We start from the raw sequence: 17,139 nt of genomic DNA, 5'->3' as shown, positions 1-17,139 counted from the left end.
AATCAGTAAACGTTTTGGGTGATGACGCAAATCTAAATAAACAACATCATTTCGATATTTGAAGCAAATCCCCAAAAACAATACAATTAAAAAAAGAAAAAAAAATCATAAGCCAAAAACTGTCACAAATAGGATGTTTATACTCAGCATAATAAAAATATTCTTCATTATAAGCGGTACCTACCTCCAAATCTACCTCAAAAGGTTGGCAACTTCTAGTTTAAGGCAAAACGGTCTTACCTTAAACTTATATGACGGACTTTCCGACCAGGCACAATTTTGAGGTTAGATATTTATTTCAAAACTTAAAACTATAAATTGAAAACGTTTTCAATTCAATTCAATTCAATTTATTTGTATCAGATATAATTAGTCTATAGAAATGTTAGTAACAAACAAAACTTATTTTCTACGTTAGCAACTTACAGACTATTATTGTACGTTCTGTAAGTTTGCCTAATTCGAATTTTCCACTCATTTACTCTAAGGTTAGCTGGAAGAGATCCCTTATAGGGATAAGCTCGCCTTTGTACCTAAATTTATATGAATTTCATGTTAACAATTTTTGTTTTGTACAATAAAGTGATTTACTACTACTACTACTACTAATACTTAAAATATGCATATATGTTTTGAGTGCATAAATTTAATAGCACTAGACAGAAAAACGGTTATTAAATTACTACGTTACACACTTCATACACAAAATAATATTCCAACTGCTTCTATTTTATCGATTTTTTTTGCGGAACCACGTTGCACTCGTAGTTCAAGTTCGAAACACGAATAAAGTTGATTGTTAAAATGGATTCAGGATGAAAAACTGCTATATCAACCGAGTTGTAAGCTTGTAAGTGGCGTACGTACTTTATCATTATGTAATAAAATAATACCTATAAGGTAAAACCTAAAAAACCGGCCAAGTGCGAGTCGGACTCGCGCACGAAGGGTTCCGTACCATTACGGAAAAAAACAGCAAAAAAAATCACGTTTGTTGTATGGGAGCCCTATTTAAATATTTATATTATTCTGTTTTTAGTATTTGTTGTTATAGCGGCAACAGAAATACATCATCTGTGAAAATTTCAACTGTCTAGCTATCACGGTTCATGAGATACAGCCTGGTGACAGACAGACGGACAGACGGACAGCGGAGTCTTAGTAATAGGGTCCCGTTTTTACCCTTTGGGTACGGAACCCTAAAAACCCATATATTATGTAATAGGTATGCTTCGAGTAACAAGATCTTCAAATCGCGTAGGTTTCTCAGGAAGCTAATGTATCGTATATCTCATGATAACGACTAACCGTTTGCTAAGAAATAAGATGTCGCTTAAATCAATTTGACACCTCGTTGTAGAACAAAAAATTGCCTTAAGAATAATATGACTCTACATAAAAACTTACGTAACTTTGAAGTGCTCCTTTTATGAATAATTGATTTGATTACAATGCGTTGTAATGTCTCTTTGATTGACAAGATATCGATCGCTATTATAGTCATTTATCTTGTTGTCTATCACAGATAGTCGACATGTGACGCTGTTTGCACATTAGGCGACAGCGATTATCTAGCATGTCGATATGTCGTTAGTAAAGTAGTTTATGCTAAAAACTTGTTATAATAAAACACGATAGCTATCATTGAATGTAAACAAACCGTTCCAATCACCGCTATATTTAAACATAACGTTTATTAATGACCGCTTTGTTGACGTTGCTATTCAAAATATTCAAGTAGGCATTGTACAGATGAATGAGATTATGTATAAGGAGAAAACGGGAGCCTTTATGAGACACGTGTACAAAGTAGGTACAAAGAGGTGCGGATAACGTCAATGATATGTATACGTTTTTCACTTTATTACAATGGCATAAAGTGCAAACGCGTTAACATATCTTTGACATTGACTGTACGATAGGTTGCCGTACCGCCACACACGCGCTTGTTGCAGTAATAACAGTAATTTCCTCCTTGTTACTGTTGACACACTTGGTGATTGGCTATTATCTAGCAAATTCATACACATATAAATACACAAATATACATATAATGTAGTTCTATACATATTTGCTTATAGAATACCTACTTCTTTTACAAAGATTCTTAGAAGAATAGGTAGAAAATAAATAAATGAAAAATAGATACTTCCTTTTCTGTAGCTACATGTTTTGTATGTGGGTCGGTAGGTCATTTACCTTAATTATCTAGTTACAGATCCTTTTATCTTATGATCGCGCCTTGAATACACGTACAATACGGCTACAAATCATTATTTAAAGACCACAACAGCGTCTTACATGGATTGGTTGGTTTTTGTTGTGATCATTGTTCGTTATTCAATTAACGCCCACGGAATCAGAATCCCACGCAGCATCTATCAATAAATGATCGACGGGATCAGATTTGTTTAGGTTTATTTTTCATGCTCGTTCCATATAATTAGTCCTAAGAGACATTAAAGCGATCAGTAAACAGAGGAAAAGAGCATAATTGAGCGTGTCTCATACAATTAATGGCTTTAGTACTGGCAAGGCCATAAAAGTTACGAGTGAAATAACAACACTATATACGCCATGATATGTAATGGGTTTTGTGGCTTAGTGTAACTGTAAAGGTTATGGTTTGCTTTATTGCTCTTCTTGATCGACATTGAAGTGGGTCGAGTGGAACGAAGCTAAATAAATTAAGAGACTATTCAATTCCACACCTTTTGATGCTTTGTGTTATAGGTAGAGTTCTACCTCTATCATTATAATTTTTTTTTGCCTTCAATAATATATTAACTAGGCAGGCAGTATATTTAAAATTTTCCTTGTAACAAAAATCATTATAGGTACATGTACAGTCAGCTGCAGAGAAAAGGTAAGTAATTAGTGTCCCGTTTTTACCCTTTGGGCACGGAACCCAAAAAAATACATTAACGCTGACATTGCCACAATGTCATTGCAAATGCCATGCAGAGTTACCTTGGTCCGACTCTATACAGTTTACTAACTACACAGATATTGAATTTTTACAAAATTACGAGAAGGTAAGTCACGCATCATATGTTGATGATCTAATCGAACTAACTTTAATCATGGTTTGAAGGTGAGGTTTGATTGTTTGTGTTATAAACTGTATTTGCTAAAAATTAAATGTAAATAGTGAGGTTATGAGAGTAAACAGTAGGTAGCTCGACTCGGGTTGATGGAGTGAAGTAGGCGGCTCGCGGCCTCCAACGCGCGGCCGCCGCGCCGCGCCGCCTACTGCACAGGAACACATGTTTACGTTATCCGCCAGATCCCTTTTATTTTAACTTCACCCAACTTTTTAATGCCTTAACTATTCTGTTGGCAGAAGAGTAACAACAAATGGAGAATTTGCTTTTGGAATAATAAAACAAAGCTACCTTTATCCGATACCTGCACAAAAAGTTGGGTGATTTATTGTTGTTGCGCGATTGGTTTTGAATTATTTATAAAGCAACATTAATCCTTTATCTCCATGCATCCGCTTTACGAGCGGTTTTTTTTAAATTAAATACCTACGCTCCCAACTGATTTGATTAGATTTTATTATTACACCACGAGATAACTTAAAATTTGCATTCATTCCTTCCCCAATGAAACCGGTTAGGCTGGATCCATTATACTGTCTTATACTCAATTAAATTAGAATACCGAGTATCAAGATCTGAGAAATAACCAAAAAGGACTTATTAATTTAAAAAATATAATGTATAAATTGAATAACACTCACCTCCCATTTCGTAAAGGAGAGGCCGGCGGTGGTACTGCTGTAGTGGTAGTGGTGACATCTTCATGAGTAAGTTTACGAAGGGTGCGCGGAGAAACAGGGGTATGAGGGGATGGCGGTTCAGGGGTAGCGACTCGTTCGTCGTCGTCTTCGATGGGTCGGTAGGAGCGGTCGCCGCCGAGAGCCCGCCGCACCAGCTCGGGGCTGGCCAGGCGATTGGGAGCGCGCAGCATGCCGGGTCGCAAGCCTGGCGCTCCGTAGGTGAAGGGAGCCGAGTCGGCGCGCGCGTGATACGGTATGTCAGACGCGCGGTCGGAGTGCGATTGCGCGGCGGCAGGCTGCGCGCCGGGCGGGTCGGGCAGCGCGCTGACGGTGCGCAGCATGTCCCCGAGCAGCGCGTCGAGCTCATCGGGCGGGCTGGGCGCCGCGCGCCTCCCCGCCGACGAGATGCCGGAGTCCATAGACGCGCTGAGCAGGGACGCGGGTCCGCCGCCCGCGCGCACCACTGTGGCGTAGATGGACCCGTCGAGGGGACCGAACGTGTGCGCCGCTTCAGCCCCCTCCCCGGCCTCGCCACCCGACCCGGAACCTTCTGCGCTGCCGTTGTTTTCACCTATGCCAAAACGTTATTAAAGTTAACTTTATTCGAAGACTAAAGTGTCAAAAATATAATGGACGGTTACCTGTTTATAGGCGCTTTTACTGTAGCAGGTACGTAAGTTATATGTACCTCATTGATAAGTGTATTTATTAATTTTAGTCTATAAATATCCATTTTGTAAGGGTATCCAGGTTGTAAATTGCGATACAATTAGGTATGTATTTACGTTTTGTAATCAACTCGACAGCCTAGTACCAAGCCAATCAGTTTAGCTTCGGTTTAATTAATGACAGCTTCTAAATTGGATCCGACTCGCTCCAATAAGAGTCCCGTGGCCCCTCCTAACAAGCCGGTGGTACCTAATGTGTGCAATTTCCTCTTGCCTTTCGTTCAAAGACAGTTTCGTTTACATAGTAAGTGTAGTAGGTACCTAATGAGTGCTCACAGATGTTTAACGTCAACGTGTTATGGCTCGGTTCATCGAGTAGCGCGTGGATGCACTCTTGCAGTGGGTGCGAGTGCGGTGCAACCCGGTGCTAGACGGACGCCATAAAAGGATTAGGATTGCTTCCCGTTATAACGACAACTGTGGGATAACACCGTTGTATGACGGTAGAAACGTGTGAAAAAAGATTCTTGGAAAACATTTCACTATAAAAAAACGGGATTTTTCAACAAAATCAAATTAAAAAAGAATTTCATTTGGTAAGTATAAATTAAAGTAGGTAGGTATTAATTAGGTAGGTATGTATAAGTTTTGGGAATTCTTTGCAGCACCTACATTTCCTTAGTTAACTTTAGATCGACATATTATTATTATTGTACCGTTTTTAATCATTATTTTTATTTATTATTTATTAACAATATATTTACCCGGCATTACAAACAAGCCAATACACCGAGAAATTAAACATTTCAAAATATACAGTATACAAACACATGAACTATATATAGAGACAATTAACAGACGCCAGACGTTCTCATCAGACGTTCTTTGGACAAGAAAGAAAGTCATATGGATTAATTAACGAATAAGTCAATCAGACCCTACTATTAGTCCTAATAGATGTAATTTGCTTGTAGCGGTAAATGGTATTTTTTTTATCTTGGAGGGCATAATCTAAATAAGATATCCAGCTGTGGTTATGATGTAATCACTATAACCTCGGTTTTGTCAAACAGTTCCAAAGACGAAGAATTTGCAGACACGTTGACTATTCAAGGCAAAAAATATAAACAAGGAAGTGACCTCTTAATAAAGGTAAAGGTACCTGCTAAAGTTGCTTATAAAATAATCAATGGCGCCTCCGTAGGTTGATAGCTATAAAATTCATTAATGAACTATATATTGGACCGTTTTCATATCTTTATGCATATACTTACCTAGATAAGCCTAAAAAGTACTTAGAGTTAGACCAAGCCAAGTTGGCACTGGCAGCGATTTTGATAGCCCAGACTTGCCCAGGCTGTGCAAGTGTTATTTAACCGTCATAAATTCATAGGTTTGATGTTTAAAATAACACTTGCACAGTCTGGGCTATCAAAATCGCTGCCAACTTCGCCTGGTCTAATTCTAGTACATTTAAGAATTCCTTGCAAGTTAAACTAACATTTTGGCGGAACAATCGTCTAAAATAAACGATTCAAAAACTTACCAAGCGAGTAAATACTGACCAATATGGAATTAGGACCATCTTACTCATGGCTCATTTGCATAATGACTGTGTTTTTCGTTCACTAATTGAATGTGATACTCGTACCTTCATTATGGGGTCATAAAAGTTGTAACCAGATCTTTTATAGGACCCTTTTACGATCGGCAACAACTTACAGAAATGAATATAAGAAAAAGGCGGACAAGTGCGAGTCGGACTCGCCCACCGATAGTTCCGTACTTTTTAGTATTTTTTGTTATAGCGGCAACAAAAATACATTATCTATGAAAATTTCGACTGTCTAGCTATCACGGTTCATGAGAGCATGGTGACAGACAGACAGACGGACAGTGGAGTCTTAGTAATAGGGTTCCGTTTTTACCCTTTGGGTACGGAACCTTAAAAAGCAGAACCTATAGAATATTAAAAATAATTAGGAATCGCCACACAATGGAGTTTCATTCCCATTCGGTCTGCCTAATATAATGGATTGTCGATTTCACAACTAAACTAAAAGTAGGGTTGTCAATAACGCAATTAGTGTAAAGATATCAACGTCAGCGTCTGGTGACCGTCGCGTCGGCGTCGGCTGTTAAGGAAGATGCGGTTATTTCTGTGATGTCAACCAAAATAACATGTTGGTTCGGGCTAGTGTTACGATTACGAAACGCACGCCGACGCAGGAAGAGGATGTAACACGGCTCGGCGGTGCGAGCCCTACCGTCCCATCTTCTCATTCTGATACTCTTTGATATTAAGCTACGTTCGCAAACATAGCATGTATGAAAATACCTATTGACAATCTCGCGACAAACTTTAAGAATCATTGGGAGAGGCCAATTAAGTTGTAGTGTAGAACATAAATTATTCCAATTATGTCTTTAGAATATTGGAATGAAGCCAAACGAGTAACTTAGTGTGACGTTTTATAATAATCGTTTTGTAGGTGACTTCCGCACAATATTTACATATTCATCAATGGATTAATAGATAGGGTCTTCTTTTTTCGTGTACATAGCACGCATATCCAAATGTCAAACTTAACTCAATTGATAGAGTAATGGTATTACGGAAAACAAGTTTCAAAAACTCATACTACACACAAGGAAAACAAGGAACATATCTCAGTAATTTCGTTTCGTCGTCTGATAAACCTTGAATTAGTATGTCCACAAGATTTAGCCATTTCAGGGTTGTAACTTGGTAACATTAAAATTCCGACGTAAGAGGCATAAACTATTTACCTACAGGGCTTTTTTTTTATACTACGTTGATGGCAAACAAGCATTCGGCCCGCCTGATGTTAAGCAGTCTCCATAGCCTATGTACGCCTGCAACTCCAGAGGAGTTACATGCGCGTTGCCGACCCTAACACTCCTCTCCCTCGAGCTTTGGTAACCTTACTCACCAGCAGGAACACAACACTATTAGTAGGGTCTAGTGTTATTTGGTTGCGGTTTTCTGTAAGGTGGAGGTACCTCCCCAGTTGGGCTCTGCTCTAGATCTGGAATGACATCCGCTGTCCTGTGCCCTACCACACAAAGCGAGATGTCATTCACAGTGCCCATACCTCTCTTTTGGACGTAGTTTAAGGACATACCCTGGTACAAAATTATTACACTTATCCTGCCTTCGGACGGCGAACGATCGGCCGCGACGTCGGCCCCATTATCGGGCCAAAGCATCGTTTTTCGTTTCACAAAATATTAGCACATCAACATCATGACAATATTTCTTGAACTATAGTTCAACTGCAAAAATATCAAACATTAAACATTTTTGGCAATTCGAGACAAAGTATTTTTTACATGTCAAATATGTTATCGACGATGTTTCTTTTATTTCTTGAAACGTCAGTGCCGACGTCGGCCACGGCCGTAAGGCCCGACGGCAGGATAAGTGTAATAACCCCTTATTAATGTCGCACAAAATTTATGATTTCATTCCATTTTCAACATAGAGAGAAGCATAATAATACTTTTAGAGCCTTTGATATCTTAAGTTACAACCGGCACAATAGGAAGGTAGAAAGTGACCGTCAATGGCGGTTTGAGGATTTATTGTCCGCCGTTCGTTAGCTGATGAACATTGGCGTGACCGTCATGACCGTGGTGTGTCGTCCGTCGGACGTGTCACGCCCACTGTCAAAACATAGATGAGAAAATCACGAATAGCCTGCCGTTTTTAATGATACGTTTGAAACGTTTTAGGTACTTACATTGTTCTTGTTAAATTGTTTTTATTTGTCATAACTAACTTATCTTCCTACCTAATACTAATTTACTTTGCCAATAGGTATATGATGTTTATTTATTTATTTAAACTTTATTGCATATAAAATTATAAGTACAAATAGAGGCATTCTCTACCAGGCAACCACTGGTGCAAAGAGAGACGTTTGTTAGGTGCAGGATTTGTAATAGAAAAATTAAACAGCTATTTAGTACAAATTAGGAATAACTGACTATTATTTAAGTACCACAATTTTTTTAATTAAATACATAATTTCTAATTTAAAATATTATAAGATATTTTCTTTTTATTTTTTTTTATTTAAGTAGGTATTTATTTTACTTGATCAATATTTTATTTTCATTTTTAGGGTTCCGTACCCAAAGGGTAAAAACGGGACCCTATTACTAAGACTCCACTGTCCGTCTGTCCGTCTGTCTGTCACCAGGCTGTATCTCATGAACCGTGATAGCTAGACAGTTGAAATTTTCACAGACAGTTGTATTTCTGTTGCCGCTATAACAACATATACTAAAAAGTACGGAACCCTCGGTGGGCGAGTCCGACTCGCACTTGGCCGGTTTTTTAATCATATTTTGTTAAAACCTCTCAAGATTGTCGTTTGCGTTTGTCGTACACTTTCAGAGATTTATTCTACTACAAATATACTAATACTACTTACATTTATTTTCAAACAAACATAAAAATATAAAAACATAAATAATTAAATTAACTCAAAATATCTATGTAGAAACATTTATTTACATACAAGATATATACAGTGGTACTACGTAAACGAAATTAATAACTAGCTTAAATCTAACATAGGCCCTTGAGGCATTGTACCAAGGATGCTGGATATATCTATGTAGATATATGTATGTCAAAATATCTATGGAGATATATAGGTATGTATATTTACAAGTAAAAAATGGGAGCTAGCTCGGCGCCGGCCGCTCGATGTTAAGGTGCCCAGAAGGCTGGTAGCATTGCCACGCTGAATTGCGATGCCAATTCGCTGGGCAAGGAAGTAACCTGCAGCCCTCTGGTCACCCGTAGCATCAATGAGACGCTTCGCTAGCTCCCTAAATATACAATGTGCTCCGGGTCCCCAAGACCCGAGCGTTTCCACCCCAAACAGCTCAAAAAAACCGGCCAAGTGCGAGTCGGACTCGCGTTCCAAAGGTTCCGTTACACAATTTAAACAATGTATTTTTATGTGAAATGTCTTTAAAAACCCGTAGGGGTCGGATCAAAAACTAAGTAATTAAGTCACTCACGCTTGACTGCACATTTCTAATAGGTTTTCCGGTGATCTATAGGTAAAGATCTATTTTGTGTATTTTTTTCAAAATTTTTAACCCAGTAGTTTCGGAGATAAAGGGGGGGAATGGTAATTTTTTGCCTATTTTCTTGAATAACTTCTAAACTATTTATTTTAAAATTATAAAAAAAATATATTTGATTTTCCCACAATGAGCTCTTTTATTTGATATATAACACAATATAGTATGAAAAACTTTATTTTTTAATTTCCTCATTTACCCCCAAAAGTGGCCCCCATGTTTAAAATTAATATTTTTACGTTATATGTCCATCTTTGGGTCATAAACTTACATATGTGTACCAAATTTCAACTTAATTGGTCCAGTAGTTTCGGAGAAAATAGGCTGTGACAGACGGACGGACAGACAGACAGACAGACAGACGCACGAGTGATCCTATAAGGGTTCCGTTTTTTCCTATTGAGGTGCGGATCCCTAAAAAAAAAGACAATTATTTAACTCATACTACACTTACTAATTCTCAGCTAAATTAGACATCGGGAACTGGTTCACATCTTGTACACATAATTTGACCTGAACTAACGAATAGCAGTGTAGTAAGTTAAAGCTTTTGTTGTTATATAAAAAAGCATTGTCCGAAGGTAACCTCGTGATTTCGCTCGGTCATGATGACCTCACCGGCCCGCCCGATTGACCATTCTGCGAAAACCAAAGCGAACCCCGGCTCTAAATTGTTATTCCTTCGCCCGGTGTTCTTCACCTTATCTGTTTCTGTTAGCATTTTGTTGGCTTTATATCGCAACCAGTTTGGGGCTTTTATGTCTTTTTGCCGACCCTACGAGTATATGATGGAGTTGTTTACAAACTTTTTACTATTTTCAAATTAGATGTTGTTTTGAGAACTTGTTTCTTAAAAAAACCGGGCCGGACCGGAGAAAGTGCGAGTCGGACTCGCCCACCGAGGGTTCCGTACTTTTTAGTATTTGTTGTTATAGAGGCAACAGAAATACATCATCTGTAAAAATCTCAACTGTCTAGCTATCATGGTTCATGAGATCCTGCCAGGTGACAGAGAGACAGACGGACGGACAGATGAACAGAGGAATCTTAGTAATAGGGTCCCGTTTTTACCCTTTGGGTACGGAACGCTAAAAACGGTTAAGAAAAATACATCATAGTTTTTAAGATTGCGATTGAGTACATTTTTGATAGTTTTCGTAACAAAACACATCGTTTTTATATTTTATTTAAGATTTTATAAATAAGTAGGTAATGTTTTAATCAAATATGGTAGAGAAAACAATGAAAATGTATCAAGGGTGACCAAACAACATGCTCATATACTACACAAGTAACACAAGTCCTGGTGACCTAATGTCACATTTACTTACTTATAGTTTTATAACTAAACGTAACAGTGGGTCGTCTGTTACTTAACTAATTAGTGGGAGTGGTTCCGAGAACGTTAGTTAGGTTTCAACTAAATGAACGTGACATTGAATTCGATCCGTTATTCCATTAAATGATGATAAACGTCCATCTGACCTTTAAACATACGGCCGAAGTAAAGCAAACAAACCTTCGCTGTACGTTGCGCGCTGTTTTGTAATCACAGGAAACTCCAGTTTTTAAATACATTATTAACACATTAGCCTCAGTACACTTTTCATAGCTTTGACATTGAAGTCCGCACTGTTAGAAAGTACTTACCTAATTCAGTTTTTGTAGGACATCGATTTTGTGACGACACGACCTCAACGAGCACACCTGTGATATGAACTGTTCGTCAAGTTAAAGCAAATACTTGCGATAAAATAATGCTGATATTTGTATACTTATACAGTACCGTAAAATGGGGTGAGTAGGAGCAAAACTAATATTCAAACCTCGATAACATTTTATTTTTACATATGCAAACTGAATGGTATATATAATAAGTGTTGCGGACGTTAGTATTTTGATTTTTATTTTATTTTGGGTAGTTCCATTTCATAACTTTGACGATAAACAGGAAAAACCACCTCACCCCGTAGTAGGTGCAATGGTGCAAGGAGAATGACCTATCGGTAAACCCAAAAAAGACCGACACAATTCTCTTCACCCATAAACGAAAACTGGGTACATACGAAATGCCAACACTTTTTGGCACAAAACTGACACTTTCAAAGGATGTAAAGTACCTAGGCATAATCCTGGACTATAAACTGAACAAAGCAACAGTAGCCTTTTGGCAATGCCGGAGGATGGTAGGCAAAAGATGGGGACTTGCCCCTCACATTATACTGTGGCTGTACAAAATGGTAATAATGCCAATGATCAGCTACGGCGCGGTTGTATGGTGGCCCCGCACCCAGCTAACCACAGTAATAGACAAACTAAATAAAACACAAAGACTAGCATGTGTGGCTGCAACGGGCTGCATGAGAACTACTCCGACTGCAGCTCTAGAAATAATGCTAGGACTCCTGCAACTACACATGTACATACAGAAAGAAGCGGCTGCCACAGCTCTTCGTTTGAAGAATCTAAACCTATGGACATCTTTCAGCTCATCGCACAAGAAGATCTATGAAAATACGATCTCAAAAATGCCCATGCTGGAAGCGCCTATCGACAAAATACCAAAAACTATGATCTTCTGGAAAGATTACGCCATATCGTTAACAGAAGATCCGAAAGAAGGACTAAACCAAACAAACCTAAGAATATTCACAGATGGCTCAAAAACAAACGAAGGGACAGGATGTGGTGTCTTCTCAGAGGACCTGAACATACACATCACAAAACCCCTTGGTGAACACAATACGGTATTCCAAGCTACAAGTGAAGACGACAAGTGAAACACGAAACCATACTAATACTGTCAGACAGTAAATCGGTACTACAAGCGCTATGCAGCGACAAACTTACCTCAGAGCTTATACTTGAATGCCATCGGAGCCTCACTGAAGTGAGCAAAGAAGGCAACAAAGTAACAGTACAATGGATAAAGGGGCATAGTGGATCAAGAGGAAACGATGCAGCGGATGAACTGGCCAGGAAAGGTTCAGAAACATCGGCATATGGACCCGAGCCAATTATGCCTATACCAATATCCTACATACACAACCAGCTAGAACAACATCACAGACAACTGCACAACAAGTACTGGAGTGAATTGAAGACATGCAGGCAAACCAAAGAAATTCTACCGGAACTGAACCACAAGCTTACCAAAATATTACTGAAAACACCAAGAAGCCAACTACGTAAAATAGTAGGATTAATAACAGGACATAACACACTAAACAAACACCTACATAATATGGGTAACACTGACAGCCCCATGTGCAGAGCGTGCATGGAAGAAGAAGAAACAACAAAACATATTCTCCTAGACTGTAAACAGGTAGAAGTGTATAGGAGCAAATACCTAGGTAATCCATGCACACTAAAAGAGGCAACTAGCAACCTGAAGACTTTGCTAGGCTTCGTGAAGGAGCTGGGGTGGTTAGAGTAGCGCTACCTCGTTTCACGCAAAATAGGCACATTGGATGTCGATTTGCGGAAAATGCCCAGCATAACTAACTAACTCACCCCGTAGTCCCTCGTAATTGGGGTGAGATGGGTTTTCATACAAAGGTGATTTTGGAAGATTGTTGGATCGATTTTTTTATTATGAGTATTACTATAGCTCCATTTTAAATTGGAATACATTATTTTTGTAGCAGTAGCCCTAAAAACCCATCTCACCCCTCTTTCAAACCTTCTCTCCCCATTCATAACCCAACTCTCCCCGCGAAACCTACTCACCCCATTTTACGGTATTTGTATTTGTAACCTGGCTTTGATACGAGTCGAGTGGCTAATTTGTTACTACATTACACATATCATATATAAAAAACCAGTATAACTATAAAAAGCAGGATCTCGTATTTTTTGCAGTATTGCGGTATGTTTGAATTCGTGTAAATTTGGAGCATGAGATCGGTCGAGGTCACTTTTCAAAGCCATAGATATGCCCCTAACGTTTACCATAGTATACATCAAATTATGTAAAAATATTTTCCATAATGTCAATACCCAGAGAGGAAAATGTGGACTACGTTTGTATGGAGAAGCGGCCGTCCCCTTTCCTCTTAATAATGGCCACGATGGTGGGTAATTTAAAAAAAAACTGCCGTTTGCGGAGTAAATGTCAAAACATTTAGAACTCGCATTTTATACGCGTTACCATGCCTGCCCGAAAAAAATTGTATCTTTCGCGAAAGTCTCGCAACGGATTGAGGGCTGAGGCTTCAGGGGCACGGTGTCTGACCATCAACAAGTCATAGGGGCAGACGCTGCGCGCCGCCGGCGTGGACAAGCGTACAGGCTGCTTCTCGCACGGGCAGCTACGTGGAGTGCTCGCGCGTCACCAGCTGCACGGAGCTGTTCGTGCTAATGCCCGCCAGGGAGACTCACAATGTGGTGAATAAATATATATTGTAAATTATATGTTTTAATTGTGTATACATAAACATAACTGTAAATAAAATGTAAATACTCGGCCTCACGTTTTTGATATTATTCCTCTTTCCTCTAATTTTACTTCTAATATTAGACCTAAATTCGAAAGTTTGTTAGGAAGTATGGATTTTTATGTGTTTTCTTATTTGTTAGCTTTTCATGCTTAGACTGATTTGACTGGAGGACCGATTTGGATGATATTTTGCCATGGACATGATTTGGATAGGTACAGTCAAAGACGTAAAAACACAAAAGTGTTACTACATTTATCGTCCGATATACATCTACTACTCTATGTCGTTTAAATCACGTCAAATTTTTTATTAAAAGCGAAAAAAACTATTGATTTTGGAGTGTAGTTTTATTTAGTGGTACCTAATTGTAAAATATTTTATTTGGACTACAGTCCTCTAGCGTATCCATCTGTCAACTATACTTCAAGTTCCGCGTCCAGGGGAGAGGGAGAGAAATGAGGGGTGAATTAGCTGCTTACTGGCACAGCTAGTATATATATACTTACGTGGCAACATAGGCAGCCACGTTAGCACAATGCGGATTGGGGACTTCACACACACCAATGAATGTAGCTACGTAATAAATATTTAATTTCTTATATGAAAACACTAAAAGCGGATCTTACCAACAACAAGCCTCTGGTTTGAAAATAAATTGGATCATTACTTTACAATTTAATACCCCCCGGGCTACCGCGAAGACCCGGGCAAATTAATTATTTTAAAAATGTACCCTAGTTCGATCGAATTGTCCTTTTCATACGTCCCTATATTGTAAATTTTATCGAAATCCCTAAAGCCGTTTTTGAGAAATTACCAAAAAAAAATGCTAATGTATCTAAAAAAAGTGTAGATTATTTTCCGCTATTGTAGAGCTAGGCCCATTTTCAAATTTAGGAAGGTAAGACACCTTCATCCTGCCTGACTACTCCTGGTGGTGATGATCCTCGAAATGGACCTAAACATTACGAATTTAAAGTCACAGGAGTTTACAAGTTCGCATTTGTTTACGAGTTTTGTACACATAGTTTTAAATGCAACTATTTAACAGTGCAAACGTAAATGAAACAGAAAAAGTGCTATAGTTAATGTTGGTTTACTTCGTTTTCTTCCCAATGTGAGTTATAATCTATTAGCTAGGTAATTAGGCATAGAAGTTATAACTGTTATTAGTAATTACTCTAATTACTCTACAAGGGCTTCAAAGACATTTAATTACTTATAGGTTACACAAATCTCTATTTTGACATTTTGTTGCGCTGGGACAACAGTTATCCGCGACCACGACTAGTGAAGTCTGTGTCGAAAGTTTCGACTTGAAACGTCGGAAATAAAGGTAACAAAATAAATTCGCGATATATGGTTTAAATACGTTTGATTAAGTGTTCAAAACGCGAAAGTTTTCAATGTTAAAAAAGATACATGTTTTCCCTATCTTGTATATTAGGTATTCAAAAACGATTTAATCCTCATATAAGCCTCCGTGCTGCAAGTAATCGAATCAGTGACGTCAGACCAGATTTGCTTTCTATAGGCAAAAGTTAACACATGAGCCGGTGCGAGTCACTGATCTCGTCGGGCCCGTCGAAACGAATTAAGTTGACGTGTGACGAAAGGGCTGATATTGCGAACGGAACGGTGCCGGCAAGCGATCGCTTATGACAAACCAGTAAAATGTGATATCTGAATCCGGATACTGGTCACGGACACGTTTTCTGGTTTAAGTGGAACTGTTGTCGGAAACTATTGCAATAACGGGGAAGGAGGCGACGGGCGCCGCGCCTGCGCCGCGGTGACGAGCGCGGTGGACATCCATCATGGATTCACCACGCCGGTCAATTAGCCAAAGCCGCAGGCGCCGTTACGCCCTGCGGAACTGATTTCCATCTCAGATCTCGTTTGCACCCTCACAATGCATCGTTCGTTTCACTAATAAGCACGCCTATTGTTTACAATGATCAACATTTGTCTATTCCTATTCAATTTCGACAGTGTCGATGACTTTTCGAGGGGGTCATTGCTATCGGTAATAAGAGAAGATGATTAAAGAAGCGCGTAGGCGCCGGATTGTGTAAAAGTCGATTTGTTTCAAAGTGTAAACTTGTATTGTCCCACTCACCTTGTTTCCGATAGACGTCTAGCGAAGTTTAGGGATCACTGGGCATTGACGCTTAACTGGTTAAACTTTGATAAATATTTGTAGTTTTGTTTATTTGGAGATTTTTTTATAGATGAATATTGTTTGATTTGTTTGTTTCACGCATGGGACGTGAGTGCGTGGTGCGGGTTGGGCGCGCGACTGGGCGGCCGGCGAGCGGCGACGGGCGGCCGGCGCTCGGCTCGGGCGGATCTAGTTCACTAAAATAGCCCCACACCTGCGGCACCACAGACTGCGACCTCTCGGTTAACTGATGCCGCCTCAAATAATCATATTGTCGGTTACCGGCACCGCTCTACCTGCGGGTTGGTTAATTGGGTACTTTATCTTTCTGCTCCATATTAAAGTTAATATAAATAGAATGCTAATTATTATTTTATATCTCACTTATCACCGTGAACTATTTTGAAAGTTTCGAAAATGTTACAAAAAAATATATTATATAAATATATATATTCGTAATTAATTTGTGTTTTCTATAAAATACAAGTATAGAGAGTTAGAGAGTGTAAAATATCGCCGAACGAATTGGAAGAAACTAAAAACTTTTGTTTGATATATTTATTTTTTATTTTTGATTTAGGAGTGCCACCTCGACAATGTTGTAAATACGAAACATCGTGTTTAAAACCCTTCGCTTTACATCTGGAAACATTTAACAACACATCAAATCGAACTATTTACTAATTTTAGCCTCTAAATGCGTAGGAACGTTAAAATCAAAATAGAATAAATATTAGAATATAATTAAAAAATCTTTCAGATATAAGTAACTTTAACATCTTAAAGTTTCTTACTTTAACTAAAACATATCGAAATAAATTTTTATTCTATTCTGATTTTTGTGAGGGTTAAAAAGGTAAAGCTTATCCTCTCTACTTAGTAACTTTTTAACATAGTTTTATCAAAAGTCAGAAAAGCATAAAAATGCCAGCGACAGTTATTATAATTTAATTGCTGCTC

General features: G+C 38.6%; 1 protein-coding gene across 5 annotated transcripts in view; it reads right to left on the bottom strand.

The window, feature by feature from the left end:
• LOC134741042 (tensin-1) overlaps positions 1-17,139 on the bottom strand; it is a 173,567-nt gene that overhangs the window by 20,493 nt on the left and 135,935 nt on the right. For all 5 annotated transcript variants that reach the window (XM_063673781.1, XM_063673784.1, XM_063673783.1 and 2 more), the window contains one exon: positions 3,746-4,355. In XM_063673781.1, the coding sequence (XP_063529851.1) occupies positions 3,746-4,355 (610 nt within the window). The remainder of the gene's footprint in view (positions 1-3,745; positions 4,356-17,139) is intronic.

Source organism: Cydia strobilella, chromosome 4 (genome assembly GCF_947568885.1).
Source record: "Cydia strobilella chromosome 4, ilCydStro3.1, whole genome shotgun sequence".
Classification (NCBI taxonomy): Eukaryota; Metazoa; Arthropoda; class Insecta; order Lepidoptera; family Tortricidae; genus Cydia; species Cydia strobilella.
This window is presented reverse-complemented; position numbering and strand designations above follow the sequence as displayed.